Source organism: Peromyscus eremicus, chromosome 1 (genome assembly GCF_949786415.1).
Source record: "Peromyscus eremicus chromosome 1, PerEre_H2_v1, whole genome shotgun sequence".
In the NCBI taxonomy this organism is placed as follows: domain Eukaryota; kingdom Metazoa; phylum Chordata; class Mammalia; order Rodentia; family Cricetidae; genus Peromyscus; species Peromyscus eremicus.
In genome coordinates this window covers 142,405,134-142,421,465 of record NC_081416.1, presented here as the reverse complement: position 1 = coordinate 142,421,465, position 16,332 = coordinate 142,405,134, and the positions used below count along the sequence as shown (strand labels likewise).

At 44.0% G+C, this 16,332-nt stretch overlaps 1 protein-coding gene across 1 annotated transcript in view; it reads left to right on the top strand.

Annotated features, from left to right (window-relative positions):
• The window catches only part of Oca2 (OCA2 melanosomal transmembrane protein), a 294,501-nt gene extending 278,943 nt beyond the window's left edge, over positions 1–15,558 (top strand). Inside the window, exon 23 of the mRNA XM_059273674.1 lies at positions 15,033–15,558. Within this exon, the coding sequence (XP_059129657.1) occupies positions 15,033–15,117 (85 nt within the window). The 3' untranslated portion in view covers positions 15,118–15,558. The remainder of the gene's footprint in view (positions 1–15,032) is intronic.
• Positions 15,559–16,332: the final 774 nt, after the last annotated feature.

The following is a 16,332-nucleotide window of genomic DNA, read 5'->3' as shown; positions in this document are numbered from 1 at the left end:
AGTTATAGGGTTGCACCGGGAAAGGCTATGCTCTAGAGGTCCTATTTAAAATCCAATAGAGCTCCTTGTACCTACGATGGCTCCTGAAGCCTTTAGTGCCTCTGTTATAGCCACCTGTACGACTCCATATCCTCACTTCTAAGGTGGGAGAGAGATACCTCCTGTCTCATAGAGTTATTGTATTAACCAAGCTCATTCATGGAGATCTTAGAAAATGCTATGGGTATGTCATCACTCAACGATGTCACCTGCTATTGTATTGATCAGATATCATTCCCCCCTTTTCCTATGAATATATATCCAGGGTCTCCTTAAATGACCAGTTATAGGGTTGCACCGGGAAAGGCTATGCTCTAGAGGTCCTATTTAAAATCCAATAGAGCTCCTTGTACCTACGATGGCTCCTGAAGCCTTTAGTGCCTCTGTTATAGCCACCTGTACGACTCCATATCCTCACTTCTAAGGTGGGAGAGAGATACCTCCTGTCTCATAGAGTTATTGTATTAACCAAGCTCATTCATGGAGATCTTAGAAAATGCTATGGGTATGTCATCACTCAAAGATGTCACCTGCTATTGTATTGATCAGATATCATTCCCCCCTTTTCCTATGAATATATTAGGTGAGTTGGGATTCTGAAAAAAAAAACAAAACAAAACAAAAACAAAACTCCACTGTAGTTTCTTTAAAAATCATGACTTAAATGTGTATCCCAGAATTAAGCACTAAAGTGATATATTAGAGCCCACATGGCTTGGGTCCTTGGGTGTGATGAGGGATTGAAAAAAGGACAGACACACAGATACACATACAGGAAAACTGGGAACAGGTGGAGGACTGTTAATTGTTGGAGTGGCACCTTCTAACACTGGCATTCCAGAACCTCAGCATTTTTATTAGGTACAGCCCAGGAGGAGGGATTAGCTAGTCTTAGTAGGAGTTATCTGTAAGCCAGCAGCCTCAGAATGTAAATAACTTGGAGGAGGAAGCTGCACTTTCTAGTATCTGTGCACATGGGTCATTCTTTCATAAGCATCAGTACTCAGACTTCCAAGGATATCTTGGCCATCCCTCTGATCCTCAACTGGGTAAGGCTTTGCTGGTCCCATGTGGTTGAAGTCCTCAACGTGGCCATGCCTCTGCCAACAATGCACATTCATTCAGGACTTCACTCACTCAGGGTTTCCTCAGCATCCTATGGTTATATAATTGTTGAGAAAATGACCAGTCATAAAAGCCTAGATCAGTTAAACACATATTTATAGAAATTTAGTAATTAATGTGTGTAAATATACTATTAAATTTTATGAAATGTAATAACAAAAATCTGTCTGAGTAGAAGATCTGTTTTAAATGATAATTTAACAAATAGAACTTGAGTCTAAAATCTCATATCTAATTAATGAAGGCCACAAAATGTGTTGAGATGTGGCTGAGAGGATTAAACATAATTTTCTTTGTCTTACACAAGAGGTGGTAAGACCCTGGCTCATCAATTTATCATTTATGATTGAGACACAACCTACTTTTTTATTACTAAACGTTTAAATGTAATTATTACTAGAATTAAAAGTTTTAAAATAATTGTACTAATAAAGGAGCAAACAGAACATAAATAAACATTATACAAAGACAGCCATATAGCAAGCATGTCAAAAGTGAAGTATCCAAGCAAGGTGGAAACACAAGTTTTGTCTGGACTTAGCTTTTAAACAGGATCTCAGAGGAATGTAGAAGAGCCGAAAGTAAACTAGAAATCCAAATAAGTCTTGATAATAGAATGGAAATGGCAGTGTGAAAAGGCAGTGATACATGGTGTCTACATATGATAGAGTTAATCTTTAGTAGGCAACAGAACAGAGACAACACAACAGTCATTTCCAAAGACATGATAAAAGCATATCAATCAAACAGCGATCTCTGAAAATTAGCAGACTTACGATCTTTCCTAGTGTCTATTGAGAATACACATTCTTTTCAAGACTAAACAGAATAGCTGCAAAAATTCCTATACTGAACCGTGACTTTATAAACTGTGTGTTTTCAGGTCTGTCTCTGAGCACAGTATACAAATGGCAAATTAAAACTAGGAGAAATGGCTGGACTTGTAGTCTAGTGGTAGAGCACACATTCAGAGTGTGTGAAGTACTGGTTCCATCTCAGGCAGTGCAGAAACAGGAGAAAGAGAGAGAGAGAGAGAGAGAGAGAGAGAGAGAGAGAGAGAGAGAGAGAGAGAGAGAGAGAGAGAGAGAGAGAGAGAGAGAGGAGAGACAGAGAGAAACAGAGACAGAGAGAGACAGAGATAGAGAGACAGAGAGACAGACAGAGACAGACAGAGAGAGACAGACAGAGAGACACCCAGAGATAGTACTAGTAGAAGTAACAATAATATTTGTGGTATAAGTAGAATTTGCAGTTACAGCCAGGCAAACAGTAACATGCACCATTCCAAAGAGATTTACAAAGTACTAGATTAGAAAGTACCCTACTTTGGCATTCAGACACTTAGCACACACTACTCACACACCACAGCTTTGAGTTATTTGGCCTCGAGGGTGGGCAGGCACTCATTCTTGTCCTGAGACTCATGGTCACACCACAGCCTTCGCTGAAGTCCTTGAAGCCACACCTAGGATTGAAATGAAGCTTTGGGTATTTTAGTGATTTTTAATTGAAGCAAAATACGCAGACTGCCTTGTAGAACTGGCTTGATGTACAATCTCTCTTTAATTCACAGTGGTTTAAAAGCAATACTCATTCAGTAAAATCTGCTGGAATTTGAATGTTGCTCCATGGTTAGTGCTATGCCATCTGACTCATGATGCGGGACGCAGGCAGTAGGCCAAGGCTTCTGAGAGCACTGCCATTGAGGTGTGGCTTGCATCGGGGCCCATGCCAGCCCTGAGGACATGCCCAGCTCTCACTGCCGCTTTGGGTTTGTATTCCTCTTTTTCACGGAGTGTCTTGTGGGGTCACGCAAATGAAGGGAGAGGGATTTGAGAAGGATTAGCACAGAGAGAAGGACAATTGGCTTTTAGATCAAGGAACAGAAGACTTTATGGTATGTATTGTCCAAGAGAAGACACCAGTAAAAAGAGCAGCACTGCAGTTAGGAGAGAAGGCAGAATTTGGTAGAGAAAGTTCTAGAAGGAGGACCAGGGAGATGCAATCCAAATAAAGTTTAACACACGAAAGAAGGAAGAAAGGAAGGCCTAACATTAACGCAGCTTGCTGGGGGAGCTGACCAAAGTGGTTGCTGTTTAACCTGGATGATAAAACCACTCTTGAAAAAGTCTGATGAAGAAAGATCATATTCTGAAGTGCGAAGATAAGCGTATGGGAAGGTTCTAGTTGCTTCTAGAAGTATTGAGCAGAGTTCAGTATAGTGCCTAGACAGGAAGCCAAGTGTGTACTGGGCCAGGCCATTGTGTCCCTGCACGGTGGGGATGTGCAAAGTGGAGATGCTTAGCAGGTACAGATGCCCCACCCCCAATACAGGAAGTTTAAGGAATTGAGTGCTGGCTGCAGTCAGGTTCTATGGAAGGAAAAGGAGAGGTTCCCAATCTGGGGGATAAACTTGAGAGTCCAGTAACCTGCCAAGAGACAAGGCAGAGGGGACAATGCCCACCCCTTACCACACACACACACACACACATACACACACACACACACACACACACACACACACAGTGGGCTGAGGTGCATAGTGTGGGTGTGCATTGAAAACATGTGGAAAGCCTTTTTTTTTCTTTTTTCCAGAAAGAATAGGGCATATAACATTCCCAGTTTCCTTCTCTTTCTTTTGGTCGGCTAAGATGATAGTAGATCTATTTATAAGGTTAAATGCACGGGGAAAAAGCCACCCGGATGGCATGTCCTGGAATGGAACAAAGGTAGATATTTTAGTTTTAGCCTGGGGTGTCTCTCTCTTTCCAGTCCTGTCTTCTTCTCTTTGATGCACTTCTCTGTACCGTGATGTCTAAGATGTCTGTACTGCCTCTTAGCCTGTGACTGCTGCTGAAAGCTGACTATAGTGCTCTGTGCTAGAGAGCTGCTACTGATCCCCAAAACTACTTCCAGGCTCTGAATCCCCCCTCTCTCTGAGGTCCTTTGGGCTCCCTCCCATCGTGTGCACTTGCATTTCCATGCCTCTGGTGGAAACACAATGATGGGGCTTTATCTTTAGGAGGTGGGAGGCCCTCCCAGCCACCACTCATGAAACAGATTAGAGAATGGCCTCTCTAGGAGGCCCAGAAAATGAAGAAAGAGCCATTTCAAATAGGACTGAGACGTACCTGAGGACAAGCCATAATGCCGAAGGGCTGATCTCAAGGGACCCTTTGGCTACAGAAAGGTTGTCACTTGTGCGTGCGCGCGTTCCTGTGGTCAGCCTTCACAGGCTTACAGAAGGAAAAGCCTTCTTGTCATTGGTTGAAAACACCACGTGATTCAGTGGCCGGGCCGTCTCCTGCCACAGCGGAAACCCTGGGTTCATCTCTAGCCCTGGCTAGAAGAGAGAAACGGGACCACCTTTGCCGAGTGTCGGTTTTTTTGTTTTTTTTTGTTTTTTTTTGTTTTTTGTTTGTTTGTTTGTTTGTTTTTAGAACTGTAGACTTGCTGCCATTTGGAAAAGAAACAATAGAGCGTTTCAGTCAGGAAGTTTTCTTAGCAAAGATTGTCTGTTAAATACAGGCCTGTGTAGAGCCCTGGTAAAGCATCTCCCCACCCTTTGCTTTCTAGCTGCCTGGAAGCCACTGCGTGTTCAGACTTTTTTTTTTTAAACTTAAAACTAAATAGTGCTGCCTGCCGTGCACCCCTGTCTCAGCCTTCACCTGACAGTCTGCATCTTGATTTGCACTTTGACATTCAAGTGTCTTTTGTCTTGTGTAAGGCAATGCGGTGGCTGGGCCGCAACAGTTTGGAAAGAACCGCAGGGAGACAGGAAAACATGTCATGCTGACAGTGGAGCTCCCGTTCTTCTCCTAAGCCCTTTGGTAGAGACGTGTTGCCTTTCACAAAGCCTTGGGGAACACGATGAATGAGTCTGCAGGGGAATTAGAAGCTGCTGCTGGCCTCGGAGCATCCTGAACTGTATTAAGTTGGTGTGCTCCCAGAGGGACAGGAAGTCATTACGTTTGGCTCCTGGCTGGGGAAGGGTGTGAATCTCTGAAACACCAATGCAGCTCCCTCACTTGGAAGGACAAGAGAAAGCACCAGCTCCAGGCAGACTCCTGCATTGAAGCATCCCAGGAGGAGCTGTCTGCAGGCTAGAGAAAGCTGCTGAGGAAACAGCTGTGCTACCATGGCCGTCACATTACCCAAAGAGCATAACAAATACGAGCAGAGAGGATTTTTTGGGGGTGGGGTGGGGGTGTTTTTTTTTTTTTCTGGCCTGGCAGAAATGAGCCAGGGATGCCAAGATCCTGCCAGCTGGGTATGTATGTCTCGTGCTTGTTTCAGACCCACGTTTTCTGCAGAAATGTCACTCTGCAGAGTCTGAAAGTTGCATCTGGGCCAGCACTTCCTGAGACTACCTGAAACTGTGGGCCTGCCTGAGCAAATGCTTCTGCTGGATGGGGCCCTCCTGGAGTTCTGAAATGCAGCAAGTCCAGACAGTTGTGTGTGATGAAGGACTCCACACAGATTCCAAAGATTTAGAACAAAAAAGATGTGGAGCGTGTTTTCCTGGTCTGCAAAGACATATTTTACAGGCCCAGAAACCTATCAGTGTGCAGTTTTTTGTGAGTGAAGGTCTCTAGGATCTCATTCTACAGGCAATTATCTTTGAGTGCATTTTTCTTTGTTGTCATATCATAATCCGATTAGCAGGTGGTGAAGTTGGGCTCTAATAGAGCTGAATGGGAACAAAGTACATCTGTATGAAAGGACACATTGGCATTCATTACTTTATAGGCTGATCTAAACCATGAATAGAAAAGAATATGGCTGATATTGGGTCTCCCCCCCCCCCCCGCCCCCTCCTTTCTTCCTCTCTGCACCTGTCTCCAGCTCTCTCTTTCCCCTAGCTGGGTGCCTTACTTGGAACACTTTGGTATACTGGTACTGGCCTGAAGTTCAGTGACTATTAAATGTCTCCCTGAATACCCTGTCCCAGATCCTCTGTCTTGTTAAAGAGACACAGGCCGTCTTGTCAGCCTCCAGTTCAGCAAGCCTCTCTTTAGGCAGGCCCTTCAGCTCCTCTGGATATGGTGCTAAGCAACTTCACTTCTCAAAGGAACAGCTCATTCAGCCCAGCAGCACAGCTTCCCCAGAGGCTTCTGTGCCTGCCCCCCACCCCTGGCTGCTGTTCAGGGCACTCTGTTGGGTCCTTTGTCCACTCGAGGTCCTCCCACACCTTAGGGGACAGTTGCTCCACCAGCATCCCAACCCCGTCCACAGCAGCCATGTGTCAAAACACTGCCATGCTTGCCACTCATTCTCCTCGGTGAGATGCCTGGGGAGCAACTGTCCCCAGCCATGACCAAATTGTCTTCATTATAGGATGGCTCAACACACATAAATCAATAAATATAGTTCGTTGCTTTGTATAGAAACCACAGGATCATCTCAATAGATACAGAAATGGCCTTTGATAAAATCCATCCCTTCATGATCAAAGTAATGTAACGGGGGTGTTTAAGGATGAAGGGATCATACCTCAACATAATAAATGATATGTATGACAGACTCGTAGTAACTGCCATACTAAATGGGGAATAACCGAAAGTATCCCACAAAGATCAGGCACCAGCATGGGGTCCACTCTCTCCACTCTTATTCAATATACTACTTGATGTCTTAGCTAGAGGAGGGTGACAAGCAAAAGACACACACAGGATCCAGATAGGAAAGAAAGATGTCTGCAGGCTCTAATTGCAGATGATTATAGATATATCCGTGAGAGACCCCAAGGAAAGACTCCATGAGAAAATTCATAGATCTTAACAGTTTTGGGATTGCCTAAGAAATGTTACCATGCCATAATTTTAAACCAAGAGGTAAGGAGAGTTTCAATGGAAGTTTTAAAACATTGGAGAAGATGTAGAAGATGGAAAGATCTTGTAAGCTTGTGCTGTCTCTCTCTATTGCTGTGATGAAATATCGTGAGCAAAGAAACTTGGAGAGGAATAGCTTTATTCAGTTTACACTTCTGTACCACTGTTTGTTCATCACTGAAGGAAGTCAGGATAGGAACTCAAACAGAGCAGGAGTCTGGAGGCAAAAGCTGATACAGAAGCCATGAAGAGGAATAAATCCATGGTGATGTCCAAGGCCCTAGCTGCTGCCGAGGTCCATGTCTGTGTCCAACAAGGTCCTGCTGCAGCTGAGGTCTGTGGGGATGTTCATGGCCCATGCTAACATGGGGATCATTGGGACCATGTTGTGCTGAGCTGGCCCAGCCCTTCACTGGCCCTGTGATGGCTGGCCCTGCCCCTGCTGGATACTGCAGCAGGAAAAAGGTGGCCCCACCCCTCACCATAGGCATGCACCGCACATGGGAAGCACACTGTGTATCTCAACAGACCACATACTACAGCTTCCATGACAAGATTCTTGTCTTTTCGTTTGCTTGTTTGTTGTTTTGTTTCTTTGTTTTGTTTAGTTTGGGGTTTTTCTTTTAAATTTGGTTTTGATTTGGCGGGAGGCAGTTGCAAGGGCAGAGGGAAGATGTGAGGAGACAGAGATAAGTGGGATGGGAATGCGCGATGTGAAATCCACAAAGAATCAATGAAAGTAAAAACAGACAAATGAAACCAAACAATCTGCTCCATGGCAGTTCTGCTTTGCTGTTCTGAAGTGTAACTACAAAGTTATTTTAGAAAAGTGACGTGTGATCTCACTGCCACCCTTCCATTAGTGTGTGTGCAGTTTGCAGACCCAGCCCTTGGAGAGTTCAGGGCACGCACTGCCCTCACTGCTCGGCTGGCACGGCCATTCATGTCTGTTCTGGTTTCACTATGCAGGCTTTTAGCAGTTTAGCTTTATTGATGTATTTTAAAAGGCAACTCAGGGTTGCACCGGATTTCTCTACTCTTTCTGTTTTTAATTTTGTGTATCTATGTTCTCATCTTTATTTTCTTTTCCTTCTGCTTGGTTTGGGTTTGCTTTTCAGTTTTTTTTTTTTTTTCTATTTCTTTAAATAAGAATCTTACCTTAAAGGTCTGTGATTTTTGAAATATGAACGTTCAGTTCTATAAACGCCCTCTCAATCTGTGATATGTAGTCTTTTCATTTTCACAGTCATCAACCTAAGACAGAGCACTTGTGTGGCCTGGGCAGGTGTCTCCATGACGGGTAAGGTGACCTGCTGATGTCCCATGCAACCTAAGTCAGAAGCTCATTTTTTAGTAAAAAGGAGGGACCTGTGGGCCCTGGCCCCCCCCACTGTGAGTGGCTGCCGCCTTGCTTGCCGACCTTGACCAGATATCCTCCCTATTCAGATTCCCTGCCGGTTTCCTTCTCACCTAATGATCAACCGGAAGTTCTTTGTTCCTGTATCCTGCATTTGGTGTAAACAGCTTAGATGCAAGAATGTAGTGAACTTCTGCCCTCCGGGGATCTGCCATTGTGCTGTAAGCCTGTATTTAAGGTTTCCTCCCTCTTTCAATAAACGACATTCAGCATTCAGCTGTGGCAAATGACTCGCTGTCTCTTGTCCCTTATTTTTTAATCGACAGCCCCTCGCTCGGACATGGTGAACGGGTAGCGGTTGCGCGGGTGTTACCGCAACATACCCTCTTATTTTCAGTCTATCCACGCCATTACAGTAGAAGAGAATTTCACATAGATAGAATGTAGGCCTTTTAAAATGCCACTCTGTAACTCATGTTTTTAATAGGCGTGTTTAGGCTTTTCACACTTAATGCAGTTAGTGATTGGTAGTGCTCCAATGTGCTATTTTAATTCTGTTTTCTGTTGGTTTTCTCCTTTTAGCTCCTTTATTTCTTTTACCGCCATTTCTTAGAGTTCTTCAGAGCTTCTTCGTGCATCCTCTGTATACACTGCTGGCAGCGGACCCTCACGTAACACTTGTTCCTGCTGTTTCACTGTCCTCGGCGTGTGCAAACCTAACTTCCCTTAAGTCTCTTTGTGCTCACATCTACGTCACAGTTGTTCTAAACGTCCTTTGTGTATTCTTGGAGAATCACATAAAGTCGTGATATTTTAATTTCATTTTTGTTTTGTTTTAGTATTGAAGATTGAATCCAGGGCCTTGTGCATATCAGACAAGTGTTCTATCACTCATTATATGATTTATATATATAAATATCCCTAGACTAATTTTGTTTAATTTTTAATCGACACATAAAATTGAGCATATTTATGTGTTCATGGGTATATGCATTGTGTAATGATGAAATGGAGGTAATTAGTATAATCCGCTACCTGAAACATATATGGCTTCTTTGTGGTTAAACATTTAAACTCCTTTCTAGCTACTGACATCTTTTTCTTCAGTTTGAAAACTGAAGCATTTAACTGTTTCTTCTTCTTTTCCCTCCTGCCCCCGGGTTCTTCTCACACGGTCCTGATGTTGGAACATCTTGCAGGAGATCTTGTCCTCTGCTTCCCTCTTTGTTTTCCTTCATCTCTGAAAGGGAGTTGTAATGGATACAGGAACCTGCTCTGCTTCTGCTGACCCGCTGCTTTCTGACGAGAAAACCACATTTTGCCTACAGCCACACTGTCATTCCTCTCTCACAGCTCTGAGAATTCTAATCCCATTCAGGAGTTCAATTTGTGGCCATGTATTTTAGCAGAGGATCTCAGTGCCTGGAAGAGGACCTAGCACTTAGGTCTTCAGAGCCGTGGTTCTCAACCTTCCAAACGTGTGACCCTTTAATACAGTTCCTCATGTTTGTGGTGAACCCCAACCATAAAATTATTTTCATTGCTACTTCATAACTGTCATTTTGCTACTGTTATGAGTCATAATGTAAATATCTGTGTTTTCTGATGGCTTTAGGTGGCCCCTGTGAAAGGGTCACTCGACCCCCGAATGGGTCTTGACTCTAAACCACTGCTTTAGAGTGCCATTTTTTTTTCTGTGTGTGTGTGTGTGTGTGTGTGTGTGTGTGTGTGTGTGTGTGTGTGTGCATATTTCAGCTGTTATTTCTTTGAATACTTTTTTTTGTCTCTTCCCTCACTCTTCCTCTGCTGACACAAGTTAGAGCTTTGTCATGTGGGGCCCCAAGGATTTATACTTCAGTTTTTCAGTCTGCTTTTTCTCTGGTGAGTGACTTGCTATTCTCTTGTCTAGATGTCTTCTTGTTTGTGGATCTTTCCCCCATACTGTCTCTCATATTACTGTGCCTATCGGTCGGCTCTGACTTCAAGTATTTCCGTTTTAAGTTCCGAACTCACCAGGCCCCCCTTTAGTGTGCTGCTGCTCCTTGGAAGCTGCTTCTCCCCGTCTGCTTCAAGTGTGTTTGCAACTGCTTGCTGAGTACTTGTTGAAGAGGAGACTTTGCTTCTTGCAGTTCCCCTCTCAAGCCAGCTGCGAAGCCACAGGCCTCTTTGCATCTAAGCAGGGGTAAAAGTCCAGGCTTGCCACAGGCCTCTTTGCATCTAAGCAGGGGTAAAAGTCCAGGCTCCCTGTGATGCCTCTCCACGGACTCCACAGGAAGAGGATTCGGTATAGCCCAGAGAGGTGGAAGACCTGGCTTTCTCTGTGGCCTCTGCCAAAGAGGCAGAATGAAAATTGTATTAAGAAAACTTCCCTGGGGTGTTTGCCTGTATCTCAGCAGTTACCACTGCCTACCTCTGCTTCCCCTTTCCTGTTCCTTTGGCTAGAGCAGGCTTTCTTTGGGGCCCCTTTCATTTGGGAATTTACTGTCTATTGAGTTTCCCATGTGCCAGCTTCCCAGAGGGATACATGGAAGATGGGGGAAGGCAACTCACTGCCATGTCATGGATTTTGTTGTTGTTGTTGTTTGTTTTTTGAGACAGGGTTTCTCTGTGTAGTTTTGGTGCCTGTCCTGGATCTCGCTCTGTAGACCAGGCTGGCCTTGAACTCATAGAGATCCACCTGGCTCTGCCTCCCAAGTGCTGGGATTAAAGGCATGCACCACCACTGCCTGGCATTTTTTTTGTTTTTTGTTTTTTGTTTTTTTTTTTCAGGATTCTCAGCTGCCCTGCTGTTCTACTTCTTTTCGGAGCCTCCTTTGTTTTATATAATTCCCAAGAGTTTTGGCTGTGCTTGGAATGGAGGAGGGAATAGGAAGAAATATATCTTCTTCATCTTGCTTCAGAATAACATAATTACATTCTATTTTCCATCAGACCCCTGTGTGTTGTGTAGTTAAGTTTTCCCTTGTCAAAAACATTTCACATTCCTGTCTATACTGGTTAGTTTTTATTGTCAACTTGACATGAACTAGAGATACCTGGCAAAGGAGAACTTTAATTGAAGAATTGTCTCCATTGGATTGGCCTGTGGGCATGTCTGGGGGACAGGGGAGGGCATTTTCTTAATTGATAATTGTCATAAGAGGACCTGGCTCAATGTGGGTGTACTTTTCCTAAACTGACAGTCCTAAGCTGTAATTTAAGACAGTTGAGCAAGCCAAGGGCAAACACACCAACAAGCAACTTTGCTCCGTGGTTTCTGCTCCAGCCGCTTGCCTGGAGTTCCTGATGTATCTCTCCATGATGGATTATAGCGTGTGTGATCAAATAAACCCTTTCCTCCTCAAGTTACCTAGGACATGGTGAGTTTCACAGAATAGAGTAGAGAAGTACAGAAAGAGACCAGGAACAGAAATTGAGAGGGGCATTGTGCTGACAGAGCAGACTGCTGTTTGGGGAAGATTGGGAAAACGTTAGAACATTGGGCCGCAAAATCCACTGAGCACTCAGAGCTCTGTGGGCTGTCCTGTAGGAGCTTAGATGATAAGAACGTGGAGTGCAATGCAGACAGTGGAGGCCTGGTTGGTCAAATTTTGCAGAGAATCGGTCTCTACCAGGGCTGTTGGTGTGGCATGTATTAAGAACCTGTGGAAGGAGCTGGAGGGATTGCTCAGTGGTTAGGAGCACTTGTTGCTCTTTGGTTCACAGGACCCACATGACAGCTAACAACCATCTCTGTAACTAATTCCAGGAGCTTCTATGCTCCTGTCTGGCCTCCATGGACACTACATGTATGTGCTGCACAGACAGACATACATGCAGGCAAAACACCCATACACATTAAAAAAAAATCAAAGTAAATAAATAATTAAAAATTGAATTTGGAAGTGAAATGTTCTTCTTTACTGGGACAAAGGATGAGGTCAGCTGGACCTGAGAAATCAGCTGTGGTTCATAAGGGATTGGTGTCACTGAGGTGAAATCTTCTAGGCAGTGTTGCCTCTGGGTCAACTGTGGTCGGAAAGGACCAAGGCAACAGGTCAAGCTGGCAACAGAGCTTAGCAAATAATATACAAGAGCTGCCAACCTGTACTGGTTTTGAAGCCATGAAGGGGTCATGGAGGAAAGCTGAGGCTTGGCACCATATAGCATGGATGAAGTTCCTAAGATGAGGATAGCGGAGACCATTGGTGAAGGTACAGATCACTTACAGTGGAGTCCCTGGGATACTGGAGATTCCAGGACATGGAATAACTACCCAGGCTTCTGTGGAGTACAGGCTGGTCCCTGAACCTATAAGGCAAATTGTGTGTGGCTATGGATGGCAGAGCTGGAGAGGGGCTGCTCAAGCCCTTTGGAGCCCTGAAGATCATGAGTGGGTTTTATTTAAATATAGTTATTTTTATACCCAGGTTCTTCCCTTTTGGAGTAAGAATGCCTGTAACTTCTTTTTCATTTTTACAGGAATCCACGGTTAAGACACTTGGATTTTTAAAGAGATCTTGAACTTTAAAATATTGACAGTTTTATAGATTCTGCAACTTTTAAGAGCTGGACCGTATTTTATATTGTGATGTTAATGTTAGCCTGAGATCTTAGAGGCAGACAAGAAAGGAAGGGTTATGGTTGAACAGTGATGTGTTTGTGTGTCAAGCTGACAAGATGTGGATTCCACCAGTCAATCTGACACAGACTGGAGACACCTGGGGGAAAGGAACCTCAATTAAGGAATTACCGTTGTCAGACTGTCTTGTGAACGTGTCTATGGGGCATTTTCTTGATTCCTAATTGATATAGGAGGACTCAGACCTCTGTAGGAGGAACATCCTTGGGCAAGTAGCCTGAGCTCTATAAAGAAGGTAGCTGAAAAAGTTACAGGAACAAGCAAGTAAACGGAGGTCCTCCATTTGGGTTTCTGTTTAAATCTCCTGCCTTGAACTCCTGCTTTGGCTTCCCTGGATGGTGACCTATAACCTGTAAGATGCAATAACTTCTCTCCTCCCCAAGTTGTCTTTGGTGGTGGTGTTTAGCACAGCAACTGAGCTAAGATGAAAACACCATGCAGGCTTTCTCTGGCTTTGTGCCTGTCACACGGGTGGGTATGGGTCACATGTCTGCATGGAGCAGCAGGAGCAGTGGCTACATTAGTTGAAGGTTCCCTGTGTGATCATGCCCTGTTCTAAAGGGTTTATAGATGTGAACTCATGAAGTCCTCATAATAGCCTTCATAATTAGTTGCATACCTACCCACACATCCCACATATACCTCATCGAATGCAGATAAAAGCTGTGTTGTCTGTTACCTTCTTTAGACAAGAGATGGCCTTAGCTCCCAATTCTACCTTTTAGCCTCCCCTTGCGTTAAGTGAGAGAGACTTTATGAGTTGGTAGAAATATGACTTTCTTTGGAAGTCTATAGAATGACAGTTGCAACTTGACACAGCTGAAGGAAACATCAGGGATTATTTTTGGAGAGAAAAGAGTGATAAGAATTGAACCCAGATCTTCCCACATGCTAGACAAGTGCTATACCAAAGATTCAAATACTGGCACTGTGTAAAATATGTGGGGAGTAGAAGACTTCTTGAGTGTATGTGGATTATTGAAATGAACACAGCCCAGTGCCCCAGACTCATGGACATGACAAAGTCTTCTCTGGATCAGGCCCAGGGAAATGGCAACACCTTCCCCTAATCATATGTAGGTGTTGACAGTGTGTGCAGAAAATGTAGATTACAGCTTCCTCCTCTGGGATGTTTCTAGCCTGAGACTGTTCCCCTAGAGAGACCTCCTCCTGAGATTAGGTAAACCCATCTCCGTGGTGGGCTGTAATCCTGCATCCTCATTCAGCTGTATACAAAAACTTGCCTCATTGATTTAGACGTACAAGATAAACACACTGAGTTTCCAGAGAACTGTTGGTGTGTCTCCATTAGAGCACACGGCCGACCTGATCTGTAAGTGTGTCAATCCTTTCTTCATTCCCCATTGCCTCAGTTGGACCAATCCCTTAACTGTGCAGATCATAGCAAGCGGCACCCAAACAGGAACTCACTTGACCGCCAGGAACTCCCATTAGTCAGATGAGGGAACATTCCCATGAGAAGCATGAAGAGAAGGGTAAAGAGAGGAGTGTGCAAGTGCAACTCAATGCAATGGGTGTAAAACACGGGCCACAGACTCTAGAGATACACAGTATACATTAAAACTTGGAGGATTTGAAGGAACTGCAGAGATAGGGTGAAGATATTACAGCTCCATCAATTCAGAGACTTCTACCAAGATCAGCTGGACCCACCTCCTTGTTCCCTTATATGCAATAAACCTGTAGCCACACTCAGCTGCATACATTAAACCTACCTCCTATATTCATATATATATAAAATCAGCACCCTGAGTTTCTGGACCACTGCTGGTGGAACAGAGTCTGTGGCTCATACATTCACAGCTTTTATGTATGTGTGTCTGTATATCTGTCCTCTGTTCATTTTCTCACTACTGGAGTCAGGTTTCCGGGAAGTAGCCACATGACTTATGGCAAAAATCTTTACAGTCTGAACGAAAGATCAATTTTTCCTCACATACAGGTTCTGGGGCCATATTCTTCTGCAATAACATTTAAAGAGTCTATACCTTTTAGTTCTCTCCAGGAACCAGAGGCCATAACTGTCTCTGTTTTTCAGGTTGGGCTTCCCGATGATGCTTGTGTCCTGCACCATAGGGATGTGCTATCTCCTGATTGCTCATGTTGTGGTGGGATGGAATTAATAGCTAGCCACCATTTGAAGATCAAGGGAAACCTGGTCATCACCGGGATCAGCCAGAAGACTTCTCCACAGCACCTCTGGAGAAGAAAGGAGCTCACCATGTTCTCACCATGGAACAGAGCCTTTTCCATCACAGTATTGTTCAGGTGGATGATGGGAAACCACAGTGTCTTCTCCCTGCAGACAAAACATGAGAAATACAAGTTAACTTACCGAGATTCCCTACAGAAAATATGCGTATTTCAAAAACGCTTCTTGCAGTTCTATATAAGAGATGGCACAAACCCACCCGAGAAGCTGTGCCTTTTGATTGTCGGTTCTCCTAAGAGTAAACAGTTTTTCTTACTGTAATCCCCCCATTTTAAAATAGTCACCATTTAGTTTGTATACCCCTTGAGTATGTCTCTTTCTGGGAAGAAACATGCCGCTGTTAAGAAAACGTTCTGTGTATTTAAAAAATAAAGAATCCCTTGACAGAAGCTTTTGTAATTTATTTGCCTTAGTAGTTTAGATGACATCAAACTGCATTTTATCCATTTTTATTTCTTCTCTGGAGCTTTCAAATTAGTGTTTAAACGTCTAGAGATTTGGTTTGCAGAAGACTAGACGTGCCTTTGAAATAGCATTTTTATATTAACAGCCTAGAATAATCACTTTCCATTTTAAAAACGACACATGCTATTTCCATCAGTTACACTGAAGCTCGATCAGTATGCTCGCCTCTGTTCTCTGCTCATCAGCATTTTTTAGGTGTGGTTCTTTTGTGCACCACCCCATGTCAGACAGAAATAATGACAGGAAGGAGCCAGGGGGAGCCTGTGCCTTGGCTGGGCCCCAGAGACACCTGCTCAGTTCTCAGTTGTCTCTGCCTAACCATGAGACATGAAGGTGTCCACCAAGGACTCTAAACAGCAGAGCATCTAATTTAAAAAGGCTTAACGAGATTAGAGCACTAAGAAATGCAATGCAGGAGACCTTTCTAGCTCTGTTTTCTGTTGCTGACACTCTTGGGGTGGATGTAGCTTTCCTAGAAATCAGAGCATGTATTCAGGAAGTGGCAACCTACCTCCTTCCTGAAACACTGCCACTACTTGTGGGAACTTCTTTCTTCTTTGCATGTGATTCCTCTGGAGTCAGGCATTGTCTTTGAATGTCTTGGAAGCAATGGCAGGCAGCACGCACCTTATTTTTATTTTAAAATCTGCTCTCAGCATTC